This window comes from Odocoileus virginianus, chromosome 30, assembly GCF_023699985.2.
Source record: "Odocoileus virginianus isolate 20LAN1187 ecotype Illinois chromosome 30, Ovbor_1.2, whole genome shotgun sequence".
In the NCBI taxonomy this organism is placed as follows: Eukaryota; Metazoa; Chordata; class Mammalia; order Artiodactyla; family Cervidae; genus Odocoileus; species Odocoileus virginianus.
Window position 1 is genome coordinate 39,693,461 of NC_069703.1, and position 13,106 is coordinate 39,706,566.

At 46.6% G+C, this 13,106-nt stretch overlaps 1 protein-coding gene across 9 annotated transcripts in view; it reads left to right on the plus strand.

Annotated features, from left to right (window-relative positions):
• The window catches only part of PTPRU (protein tyrosine phosphatase receptor type U), an 88,111-nt gene that overhangs the window by 52,956 nt on the left and 22,049 nt on the right, over positions 1-13,106 (plus strand). For all 9 annotated transcript variants that reach the window (XM_070459063.1, XM_020869245.2, XM_070459064.1 and 6 more), the window contains one exon: positions 3,119-3,276. In XM_070459063.1, coding sequence (XP_070315164.1) covers positions 3,119-3,276 — 158 coding nt within the window. The remainder of the gene's footprint in view (positions 1-3,118; positions 3,277-13,106) is intronic.

The following is a 13,106-nucleotide window of genomic DNA, read 5'->3' on the forward strand; positions in this document are numbered from 1 at the left end:
CGCCCCAGACAAGTCACTGGACCTCCCGGAGCCTCCTGTCCTTTTGGCCCCGAGGCAGCCCCTTGTGTCTCAAGCCACTCCTGCTTCTCGGGACCTCCCGACATCAGAGCTCAGTCCATGTCCGGGAAGGTCCTTGCCCGGGTCCGGTTCTGGGTCCGCAGCTTGTGTGCGCATGTGTGTGTTGGGGGGCAGGCACACCGCCGCTCTCCCCAGGTGCACGCGGCTCCCGGGAGCCGCTAGCTCTTCTCCAGCCGGGCCCGGCTCCTCAGACCCACCGTTCCCTGGGCGCCTCCCCTGGGCTCAGTTCTTCACACAGAATCTACCCAACAACCCCGAGAAGAGGCCCTGTGATCGCCCCATTTCACTGATCAGGAAACAGGCTCAGGGAGGTTAAGGACTTGTCAGAGGTCGCAGGACATGCAGAGGTGGGGTTAGAGCCCGGGCCCCCCTCTAACTCCATGGCCTGCTGATGCCGCTCAGTTTTCTGCCTCTGGGATCTCTGACCCTGCAAGCCTTCCAGAACATTCCCCTGCACCTACGTTTGTACCCTCCTTGAAGAGCAGGCTCAGGTGGCCCCGGGCCAGCCCAGAGGATGGTGGTCTCTCACCTCTTCTTCCATCGACATCACCCACTGTCACACTGGCTTTTCCAGCAACCACACCCCCGTCAACTCACTGGAATCTCCAGCTCAGCTTTTCCTGGAGCTCCTGACAAGGCAGCTCGCCTGCTCCCTCCACTCTGCGGCTGTTTGTTTTTAAAAAAATGACTTTACTGAAGTGTAGTTGATTTACAATGTTGTGTTAATATCTGCTGTACAGCAAAGTGATTCAGTTACACACACATATATATTCTTTCCATATTCTTTAAAAAAAATTTTTTTAATTGGAGGATAATTCCTTTACAGTATTGAGTTGCTTTCTGCATCATCAGCATGAATCAGCCATAGGTATACATATGTCCCCATCTCCCACCCCATCCCACCCCTCTAGGTTGTCACAGAGCAACTAATTTTGAATCTAAATGTTGAACTTTTCCGAGTGTCCATATCACACAGCATCTGCTTAATCTTGCCCTGAGGTCAGCTGGAGGCCACAATGCAAGGTGTTCCTCCTGGCCCTGTCTGCGGATCTGGCTGGTTGGTGTGTGAAGTTCTTCTGCCAAGTAGATCAGGAGGCCTGGGCGGGGACAGAGCCCTGTGGTCACCATGGCAGACTGACTCCTGGGCCAGGATCCCCTCGGGACAGGTCCTCCTGGGGCACCATGGTGTGTCCAGCCTGATGGGCTGTCCTCTGTCTGAGGCTCTCTGTCTGTCATCCCTGTGGTCGCTGGTTCTGACCTGTCCCCCCCACCCGTCTCCTTCCCCATCTCTCTCCTTGTCATTATTCCTTTATTCCCCTCCTCTCCCTTCTCTGTGTCCTAATTCTCTTGTCCCACTCCCGTCTCCCTCTTCACCTCCCTTCCTCGTCCACCTTCTGTCCTATGTTGATAGTCAAGGTCACAGCCACAGAGACTTCTCATCTGCCCCCAAAGGTTCTTTGGCTGTGCCCTGGGCCACAGTGAGGGAGATATCCAGAGCCTGAAGGGTGGGTGGGAGTCGGAGGCTTGGGCCCACTGAGCCGTCTCTCAGATTGGGAAAGTCACACCCACCGCAGTGCATAACCACACTGGTCCCCAGCACGGATACAGCGCCCTCCTTCCTGTGTTTCCCACAGGAAACACATTGTTGTCCTGGCAGGAGGGGCCTCCAGAGGTCATCCTGTCCTTCCCCCTGCCCCCAGCAGCTCTGGAGCCAGGATGGGCTGAGTGGAGTTTGTCTGTCTCTCTGGGGGAGTCCTACACTGGCCTGTTCCTCTCCACGATGACCAGTGTCCGTGGGCCCGCATGACCTGGAAGTCCCCTCTCAGGTCTGCCCTGCATCCTGCATGTTGTAGGGCTGGGCAGGTGAACGGCTCTCTGGCCTCGAGCCTTCCCTGTGATTGGGCCCCGGTGTTCCTCCAGTCTCAGTGCAGTTCCCACGTCCTTTCCCTTTCTCTGTGTTTCAGCCCCTCCGACAGGGAGCCTTGATCCCTGCCTCCCCACCCCCGTTCTCCCTCCCACTGTCCTCCAAGTTCCCTAGGGTTGCAAACTACCATCCACATCTAAAACTGGACTGGAGACATGGGCTGTGCAGGGGTCCCTGCCCAGGGGTCTCTCCAGAAGCTCCCCCTCTCGGGAGGGACTGGGCCTTTTCCCTCTGCTGCTTCCGGCGGCTGGATGGGCTGGTGGGCAGCGACAGGAATATGGATGCTGTGTGAATTACTTAAGTCTAGTGTGGCCTGTGGGAAGACCATCCTGGGGATCCTGGGGGTAAGAAAAAGTGATTGGAGTTTATTCCATGCCAGCTGGACACTGGACCCTGAGACTGGCTGAGCTCTAGCCAGACCCTCTGCCTGAAGGCGAATTGGAGTGCTTTCCCATGCAGGAGGGAGAGGTTCCAGGGCAGATGCCTGGTGAGGCCAGAGGAAGGAAGGTTACGTGTTGGGCCTGCAGGGGCCAGAGCTGGGCAGTCATCTTCCTAGTGGTGGATGCGGTGATTGTTGTGATACCAAAATCAGGCCTAGAGTGACTGTCTTCCCCATTTCCTAAGTCCTCAGGCCCAGTGAGAGTTAGGAGGCTGATCCCAGCCTGAGGCCACTGCTGCTCCATCCCTTGCTCTCAGCAAAGGTCCACAGGATAGGGACCCTTGTTGTTCAGTCCCCAAGTTGTGTCTGATTCTTTGCAACCCCATGGACTGCAGCATGCCAGGTCTCCCTGTCCCTCGCCATCTCCCAGGGTTTGCTCAAACTAATGTCCATTGAATTGGTGATGCCATGCAACCATTTCATCCTCTGTAGCCCTCTTCTCCTTCTGCCTTCAATCTTTCTCAGCATCAGGGACCCCACCCAGTCCCTTTTGGGTGAAGAGGCAACTTTCCGGGTCTGGTGAGCAAAGGATGGGGCCAGAGTCCCTTCAGCATCCAAAGATGCTTCTAGACTGGCTCCTGGCCTCAGGGCCCCTGACTGCTGGGTCTCCCCATCCACCTCTGGGTGCTGTCCTGTCCAGCTGAGCACCCATGTCTGCCATCAACCCTCCTCTGCAGGAAGCCAGTGAACATGACCAAGGCCACTGTCAACTACCGCCAGGAGAAGACCCACATGATGAGCGCCGTGGACCGGAGCTTCACGGACCAGAGCACCCTGCAGGAGGACGAGCGGCTGGGCCTCTCCTTCATGGACGCCCATGGCTACAGCCCCCGGGGTGAGTGCCTGCCCCTTCCTCGTGGCCCCCAGGCGCTCCTGCCCCAGACTCGTGAGCCAACAGCACAGAGTCCCCATCAGCGGATTCTGTAACACCCTGAACCAACAGGACTAAGCATCCTGCTGGGTACCAGCACGGGCCCTGGGGATATAGAGAAGGCACCTGTGTTATCTTTGCACTGGAGGAGCTTTTAGGTCTTAGACGCAGATTCATCTATAAGGAGTGTGAGTTCCCATGTTAATTGTTAGAAGTGTTCTGGGGACTCAGGGGAGGGAGCGCTGCTGCGGGGTCAGAGCCATCTCCTTCCTGCTGTGTGGAAGCAAGTGAGTGCTCTGGAGTTAGACTTCTGTTTGCATCTCCGGTCCCCTGAACTGTGTGACCTCAGGCAAGTGGCTTACCCTCTCTGGTTGTCTGCTTCCTCATGTATAAAATGGGGATGAAGATGATCTTTGCTGGTGGTGCTGCTGGGAGACTAAATGAGCATGTGTATACATCATTTAGTGCTATGGCTAGCCCACAGGGAGAGGAGAGTGAGTCAGCTGTATGTGCTAGGAACTTGTCATCAATCGCTTCATCACACATCTTCTGATTCAACTTAGTGTTGATTTGTACAAAAGGAAATAGAATACTTATGAAAATCATGAAGTCATAATAATACAATAAACACTGGTGAAGCCCCCTGGTGAATTTGAAAGTCATCTGAATGCGTCTCTCATAGCCCCTACCTCCCTCTTAGATGTAAATATTCCTTTGAAATTTATGTTTATAACTTTCTTGGCTTTTGGGGAGTAATTTTTGCCATGTGTGCATGTGTCCCCAAACAGTGCAGTCTATAATTTCGCTCATTTCTGAGCTTGATAAAAATGAAATTGCTCTCTATTTTTCAGCTCAACACCATGTTTCCAACATTTACCCAGGTGGATGTTTTGCTATAGTTCATTTATTTTCTCTGATGTATAGTTTTCCATTGTATGAATATATCACAATTTATTTCTCCATCCGGCCATCCACGGGCATTTGATTTGTTCCTAGTTTTCTTGTTATTACAAAGGAGGCTGCTGTGAACGTTCTTAAATGAATCTCTAGATGCACCTGCACAGCAGCTTCTGGAAATGAGAGCTGCTGGATTATAAAGTATGTGCTTGTTCTGCTTTCTGAGACAGGGCCAAATTGTTTTCCAAAGCGTCTTTGCCTGTGTTCATTCCTAGCAGCAGGGTGTAAGAGTTTCCGTCACTCCACATCGAGATCAAAACTTGCCAGGCTTCTTCACTTTTGCCAAACTAGTTTGTATAAAGATGGCAATTCTCTATAGTCTTAATTTGCATTTCTCTGATTACTAATGAAGTTGAACATATTTGCAAATCATCATCGGCCATTCAGGTTTCTTCTTCCGTAAAATGCCTGTTCATGTCTTTTACCTAATTTTCTGTTTGGTTTTCTGTTGCTTTCTTAGTGGTTTTTAGGAGTTCTTTATATATTTAGGATGAGACTCATTTGTCTCTTATGAATTGCAAATATCTTCTCCCAATTTGTGGCTCATCTTCATTGGTTATTTATAGTGCCTTTGGATGAACAGATTTTTGTGTCGATTTAGTCAAGTTCATCAGTCTTTTCCTTTTTGATTTCTATTTTTGTGTTTGTTTAATGAATTCTTCTGTATGCAAGGTCGTAAGACATTTTTTACTTTTTTCTAAAACTTTTAATATTTTGCATTTCACTTTTACATCTTTATCCATTTGTAGTTGATTTTTGTATGTGATATAAGTTTTTTTTTTTTTTTTTCTATAGGGAAAACCAACTGTCCCAGCATCAGGTATTATAGTTCACATTTTCACCACTGATTTGCACAGCCACCCCATATCGTATATCACATTTCCATATATTTATATGGGTTATGTTTTGGCTCCCTGTTCTTTATCATAGGCCAGTTTGCTGATTCCTGTGTCAATACCAAACTAGCTAATTACCATAGGTATCTAGGTCTTGATATCTGAAACATCAAGCCCTCCCAACCTTGTTCTTCACCAAGGGTGTCTTGGCTGTATTTGCCCTCGTTCTTTTTCTTACAAATTTTAGAATCATCTCTTCAAATTCCCTGGAAAACTTTGTTGGCAGAATTTGCATTGAATCTAAGGATTGGTTTTCACTTTGTAAAACTGAAACTCGGCATCCATTAAACTCCCTGTTCCCTCTCTTCTCAGTTCCTGGCCACCACCATTCTACTTTCTATGACTTTGATTACTCTGTCTCATATAAGTGGAGTCATGCAGTACTTGTCTTTAGGGACTAGCTTATTTCACTTAGCGTAATGTCCTCAGAGTTCATCCATGTCATAGCATCTTTTAGAACTGCCTTTTAAAAAATTGCTTTTTGAAAAAATTAATTTTTTTAACTTTTAGTTTTTGGCTGCACCGCGTGGCATGAGGGATCTTAATTCCCTGGCCAGGGGTCACAGCTGTGTCTCCTGCAGTGGAAGCTCAGAGTCCTAACCACTGGGCTGCCAAGGAACTTCCAGAATTGCGTTTTTTTTTTAAGGCTGAATAATATTCTATTGTATGTATATGCTTGCTTTTCTGATCCATTTGCCTGCTGATAGACACTTGGGTGGTTTCCAAGTTTTAGCTATTGTGAATAATGCTCCAGACAAGAATACTGGAGTGGGTTGCCATTCCCTTCTCTAGGAGATCTTCCCAACCCAGGGATGGAACCCAGGTCTCCTGCACTTTAGGCAGATTCTTTGCTGTCGGAGCCAGCAGGGAAGCCCACTGTGAACATGGATGTATACCGGTATCTCTCTGGGTCCTGCTTTCAGTGCTTTTGGGTATATATCCAGCAATAGAATTGCTGAATCAATAGTAGTTCTCTTTTTAATTTTTTGAGGGCCTGTCATACTGTTTTCCAGCGTGCCTGCACCATTTTGCATTCCCCCTAGTAGTGCACAGGGGTTCCAGTTTTCCCCAATCCTTGCCAGTATTTGTTTTCTGTTAAAGAAAAAAAAGTTTTATAGCAGCCATCCTCATGGATGTGAGATAGTATCTCAGAGTTTCGATTTTCTTTTCCCTAATGTTGGAGTGATGTGATGTTGAGCATCCTTTCGTGTGTTTATTGGCTGTTTGTGTACTTTATTTGGAAAATTTTTGAACTGGGCTGTTTGTCCTTTTGCTGTTGAGTTTTAGAAGTTCTATATTTATTCTGGATATTAATCCTTATCAGATAAATGATTTACAAACATTTTTATCTCATTCTATGGGTTGCCTTTTTACGCTGCGATTAGTATCTTTTTTTTTTTAATTGTTCAAACTTTTATTTTGATGCACAGTATGAGGAATGAACTCTTAAATCAACTGATTTTTATAGAAAATGAAACAGCAAATAAATTAGACCCATGTTAAAATAGAAGGTCAGTTAAATGAGTATCTTTTGATGAACAAATGTTTACACTTTGATGTCGTCCATGTTGTCTGTTTTTTCCTTTTGTTGCTTATGCCTTTGGTGTCATAGCCCAGAAATTCTTGCCAAATCTGATGTCATGAAGCTTTTGCCCTATGTTTAGGTCTTACATTTAGGTCTGTAGTCCTTTCTGAGTTAATTTTTGTGTATGATGTTAGATAAGGGTCCAATTTCATTCTTTTGCATATGGATGTCCAGTTTTCCCAGCATACATGGGATACATTTTTAGAATATTGTATTTCTAAGTATTGGTCATATAGAGAAATGCAGTTGATTTTTGTGTGAATAGATATTGGTCTTATATCCATACACCTTGGTAAACTTTCTTTTTTTTTTTACTGAAGTATAGTTGGCTTACAGTATTGTTAGTTTCAGGTGTATAATATAGTGATTTGATATTTTTGCAGATTTATACACCATGGAAAGTTATTACAATATTATTGACTATATTCTCTGTGCTGTATATTATATCCCTGTGGCTTTTAAAATTTATAACTGTAATTTGTACCTCTAAATCCTCTTCATCTATTTTGCCCTTCTTCCTTCCCACCCCTTTCCCCTCTGGTAAACCCTAGTTTGTTCTCCATGACTGTGAGTCTATTTCTGTATTGTTATATTTGTCTATTTGTTTGACTCTTTAGATGCTACTCATAATGTCATTTTTCTTCCTTCAGTTTGTTAGTGAGGTGAGTGACAGTTTTAGATTTTCCTTTTTTCCCTTTTTAAAAAATTATTTATTTTTAATTGGAGGATAATTGCTTTGCAATATAGTGTTGATAGATTTTCTAATGTTAAAATAATCTTCCGTTCCTGGGGTAAATTCAACTTGGTCTGATGCATAATATTTTTTTATGAATTATTGGATTTAGTATAATTATAATACAGTTCAAAATTCTAAAGCTGTATTCCCCAGTGGCATTGGCCTGTAATTTTTCTTTTTTGTGTTATCTTTGTCTGGTTTCTGGTATCCAGATTCTACCCGTCTTATAAAATGCACGATCTTGTCTCTTTTTTCTTTATCACAGAAGATTGGAATCATTGGCTCCAACTCCCTGAAAGTTGGGTGGAATTCATCTGTGAAACCAAAAGAATCCTTTTCTTTTGTTTTCTTTATGGAAACATTTAAAACTTTTAATTCAATTTATTTAAAGGAATAAAGCGCTATTCAAGCTTTATATTTTTTCAAGACACTTTTAGTGTTATATTTGTCTAGGAATGTGTCCATTTCATTTATGCTTTCAAGTCCATTGACTTGCATGTCTGCATGATGTTCTTTGTGACCTTCCCTCATTAAATTCACACCACAGCCCTACATAGGAGCTGTTAACCAACTCTTCATCTTACAAACAAGGAAACAGAGACCCAGAGAGGAGAATCACTTGTCTGGGTCAAACCGCCAGAAGGTGGCAGAGTCAGGATTTAGATGCAGGTCTTTTTGAATTGCAAATTGCTATTTCGGCTGTATCACGCAGGCCTGGTGGACCTGGTAGGGTTTGGGTTGGCAGAGACAGGGAAGGAAAGGCATCTGTGCAGGAGGAACAGCATGTGTAAGTGCACGGAGGACAACCTGGTGAGGTCTGCTTGGGCTGAAAACTCAAGTGGGTTTTGGGGGTGGTGGGGGTGGTGTGGGCACACATCTTGCTGCTGAGTCCTAGGGAGAGACAGAGAGAGACAGGAAACATGGGCTCTGCACCCAGGGTGCTCACTGACTAGTTGGGAGGTGAGATGGACCCAGGAGAGTCAGCACCGGGCTAACTGCTGGGGGAGCTGGGGGGACAGTTAGTGTTGCCATAGTCTTGGGAAGACACAGCTTTGGGCAGGGGAGGTCAGGGTTTCAGCTGAGATGGATAAGATTTGATGGACGATGAGGAGGGGTGGACACTGAAGGCAGGTTGCTGGACACAGGGGGACGGTGTGATGGTTGGGAAGCTCAAGATGCATTCAGGAGACTGAAGCTCAGTCTTAAGGCTTCTCTCTTTCTTTATGCCACATCCTGGTCTAGCCGCTACTTTTATTTTCCTAATAGTGAGGCCAGATTTTTGTGGTTTAGAACCATGTTGATTAGATGCAACCTCAGTATGGAAATTTTAAATAGGGACTTCCCATGCTGAGTAAATGTTGAGCTGGGATGTTCCCAAGTTGTTGGAATGTGCCCCTGTGGATTCTGATCCTGCCCTGAAACCCTCAAACCCTCTGGGATCTAATCTTTCCAGAGCTCTTGACCGCTGTGGGAACCAGAGGGTTCCGGCCAAATGGTTTGTCAAATAAATGCCCCTTATTTGACACCACAAATGCCCTTTTATCAGGAAGAGGAAAACGGGAAGACAATAGGATCCCAGAGTCAGATGGGCCTGAGTGTGAGTCCTAATGCTGCCACTTAAGGAGCAGGCCCCTTAACTCTTCTGGGCCTCACAATATAGAGTGGGTTGCTGTGCCCTCCTCCACGGGATCTTCCTGACCCAGGTATCAAACCTGTGTCTTTTATGTCTCCTGCATTGGCAGGTGGGTTCTTTACCACTAATGCCACCTGTGAAGCCCATAAAAGGGAAAGTGTTAGTCACTCAGTTGTGTCTGACTCTTTGTGACCCCATGGACTGTAGCCTGCCAGGCTGCTCTGTCCACGGAATTCTCCAGGCAAGAATACTGGAGTGGGTAGCCATCCCCTGCTCCAGGGGATCTTCCCAACCCAAGGATTGAACCAGGTCTCTTGCATTACAGGCACATTCTTTACTTTCTGAGCCACCAGGGAAGCCCCTATGTAATAGGGGGAATAACAATAACACCTACATCATAGGGATATTCTAAGGATTGAATGGCTTAAGAATCATGCCAGGCATATGAAAGCCCTCAGTATGTTAGATATTGTTAGCTATTGTTACAGGTTGTGTTTCTTTGAAGTTGCTTGCTAATTACAGATAGTGAAGGAGAAGTATAGCATGCTGTTGCTTGCATAACTGGTGGCCTGTCTTCATCAAGGGTGGATGGAAATTGGGGGAGTGCCTATCTTTGAGGGAAGTCTGAGGATCCTCATTTTCAAATGAGGAAACCGAGATCCAGAGAGATCAAGTGACTTGAGTCAGAATTCACATTCAGGCTTCTCTGACTCCACACCCAGTGTCCTTTCCTCTGGGCCTCCAGTCCTCCTCGCAAAACATCAGCTGTCCAGTGGTTCAGTTTAGTTCAGTTCAGTTGCTCAGTTGTGTCCAACTCTTTGCAACCCCATGGAGTGCAGCATACCAGGCCTCCCTGTCCATCACCAACTCCCGGAGTTTACTCAAACTCATGTCCATTGAGTTGGTGATGCCATCCAACCATCTCATCCTCTGTCTCCTCCTGCCTTCAATCTTTCCCAGAATCAGGGTCTTTTCAAATGAGTCAGTTCTTTGCATCAGGTGGCCAAAATATTGAAGTTTCAGCTTCAGCATCAGTCCCTCCAGTGAATATTCAGGACTGATTTCCTTTAGGATGGACTGGTTGGATCTCTTTGCTGTCCAAGGGACTCTCAAGAGTCTTTTCCAATACCATGGTTCAAAAGCATCAATTCTTTGGCGCTCAGCTTTCTTTGTAGTCCAACTCTCACATCCATACATGACTACTGGGAAAACCATAGCCTTGACTAGATGGACCTTTGTTGGCAAAGTAATGTGTCTGCTTTTTAACGTGCTGTCTAGGTTGGTCATAACTTTTCTTCCAAGGAGCAAGCATCCAGTGGTTACTCCCCTAAATTGTCCCATAATCATTATGGAGCTGGAGAAAGCCAAGGCCAGCACCTGAGTGCCCATCTCGAAGCTGAGGGCTGGCTCTTACCTTCCTTCCTCTCATCCTCTCTTTCAGGGGCTTCCAGCTGTGTGGGCAAGCTAGTCCTCAGAATCTGTGTGTGTGTGTGTGTGTGTGTGTTAAAGAGAGAGATAGAGAGAGAGGGAGGGAGGGAGAGAGATCCCATGGGAATGCATGGGTGAGAAGAGTAAGGACGTGTGTTCTCTGGGTATGGTAAGGAAATGGAGTGTCTTCTTGGCAGCATCATCATTCATCATCCTTTGTCCTCTGGTGGTCTTGTTTGGAGAACATCTTGTGTTGCTCTCGGGCTCACCTGGAAGCTGCCTAGCTTTGGCTCTGGCTTCCTCCCAACCAGTGAGGGCATTTTCTCATCTTCAGCCATTGCCAGATGACTCCGTGCCTACTTGTGAGGCCGCATCAGGACTTTCAGTCTTTCAAGATCTCTGAGATGAGCTGCTGATTCTCTACCTGGAGAGCTCTCTATGGAGCTGTCAACACAGTTTCCATGAAGAACACTTGGGACCCCTTCATCTCTGAGGTCTTTAAACCAGCAGAAATCTTTTTTTGCTTGAAATTTGTGTGCTTGTTGTGGATGCTCTTTAGAATTGTCATGTCTTGGACCAGGATCCGACTGTGGAGAAGGACCCGAGCGGAAAGGCCACCTCTTGTCAACCATCTGGCCTGGCTTTCTGAGACTCAAGGGGATCCTCCTTTTCCTGGAAACTCCCAGTGATGTCCACAGTCCCATCTGCAGGTGCTCATGTGCCAGGCACTGGGCTGGGTGCTATATATGCATAATCTTGGTAAAGCATCTGCCTGAAGTGCAGGAGACACAGGAGACCTGGGCTTGATCCCTGGGTCAGGAAGATGCCCTGGAGAAGGGGATGGCAACCCACTCTAGTATTCTTGCCTGGAGAACCACATGGACAGAGGACCCTGGCATGGGCTACAGTCCATAGGGTCACAAAGAGTCGTACATGACTGAAGTGACTTAGCATGCATGCACATTGAATATTTATAGCATCATATTGGAGAGTAACAGTTTTAATCTTCTTTTTTTTAAATTTTTTTTATTTATTTGTTTATTCATTTGACTGCCTCGAGTCTTAGCTGTGGTATGTGGGACCTACTTCCCTGACCAGGGATTGAACCCTGGCCCCCTGCACTGGGAGCACAGAATCAGCCACTGGACCACCAAGGAAGTCCCTTAATCTTCATTTGCTGTATGAAAAGGGAAATTTCTGGAGAGTAAGCAACATCCCCAAGGTTACATGCAGAGCTGGGATTTGATCTGAAGCCTGTCTGACACCAGATCCTGTCTCCTAATTGCTGTAGTATACTCCGTTCCCCTGAGGATATTTCATGAAACAAACAAGCTTTCTGTGGTGAAAGACGGAGGTGAAACCTTGCTATTCCCACCCATCTCTTGGAGATTTAAAATACACACTAACTTTTTGGAAACCCTGGAAGGTTTCACAGGGAAAAAAAAAAACCTACTTATTTTTATTTAAACCAGAATTTCACAAACTCCTTTAAAACACAGAACCCCTCCCCATCATCCTTCTCTTTGTTGAATACGTGAGTCATCTGGCACGGCCAGTATTTTCTGGAACACACTTGGGCAGCCACTACTTTAGGCAAATCTCTCCTCTTCAGATCTCAGTTTCTCTACCTGAAAAATGAAGGGCTTGCGGCATTTGACCACAAATGTGTAATGGATGGGTTTCCCTGGTGGCTCAGCTGGTAAAGAATCTGCCTGCAATGCAGGAGACCTGGGTTCGATCCCTGGATAGGGAAGATCCCCTGGAGAAGGAAATGGCAACCCACCCCAGTATTCTTGCTTGGAGAATTCCATGGACAGAGGAGCCTGGTAAGCTACCCCAGTCTGTGGGGTCACAAAGAGTCAGTTCAGTTCAGTTCAGTTGCTCAGTTGTGTCCAACTCTTTGCGACCCCATGAACCGCAGCATGCCAGGCCTCCCTGTCCATCACCAACTCCTGGAGTTTACCCAGACTCATATCCATTGAGTTGGTGATGCCATCTAACCATCTCATCCTCTGTTGTCCCCTTCTCCTCCTGCCTTCAGTCTTTCCCAACATCAGGGTCTTTTCAAATGAGCCAGCTCTTCGCATCAGGTGGCCACAAAAAGTCAGACATGAGTAACTCACACACACACACACACGGATAACTGGTATGTGACTTGTCCTCTGGCTGTAAGCAACTGGAAATCTGGGTAAAACATATGAAACAGTTGTTTTCAGACATTGGGCACCAGGCTGACTGCCACTGTGATTCCTGAGAAAAGCAAAACAAACCGAAGTGCCTGCCTCGCATCGCCCCTCTACTTGGAAGCAGCTTTCAAACCTCGGCACAGGAAGTGGAACCCAAGCGAGCCTCGCAGTCTCCCCAGTTTGAGGCAGAGATTGGAGTTTGGGGAAGTGGAAGTGCCCGGGGTGGGGTGGCGGTGTCTGTCTCAGTATTGCATTCATTCCGCCCCTTCAAGACTGAGAATTAAAAGTCAAGACCTGAAGGATGGATGTGAGTCCACCAGACATCAGGGGAGAGTGGGGCAGAGGAAGAGCACGTATGAAGGTTTGGGAAGGG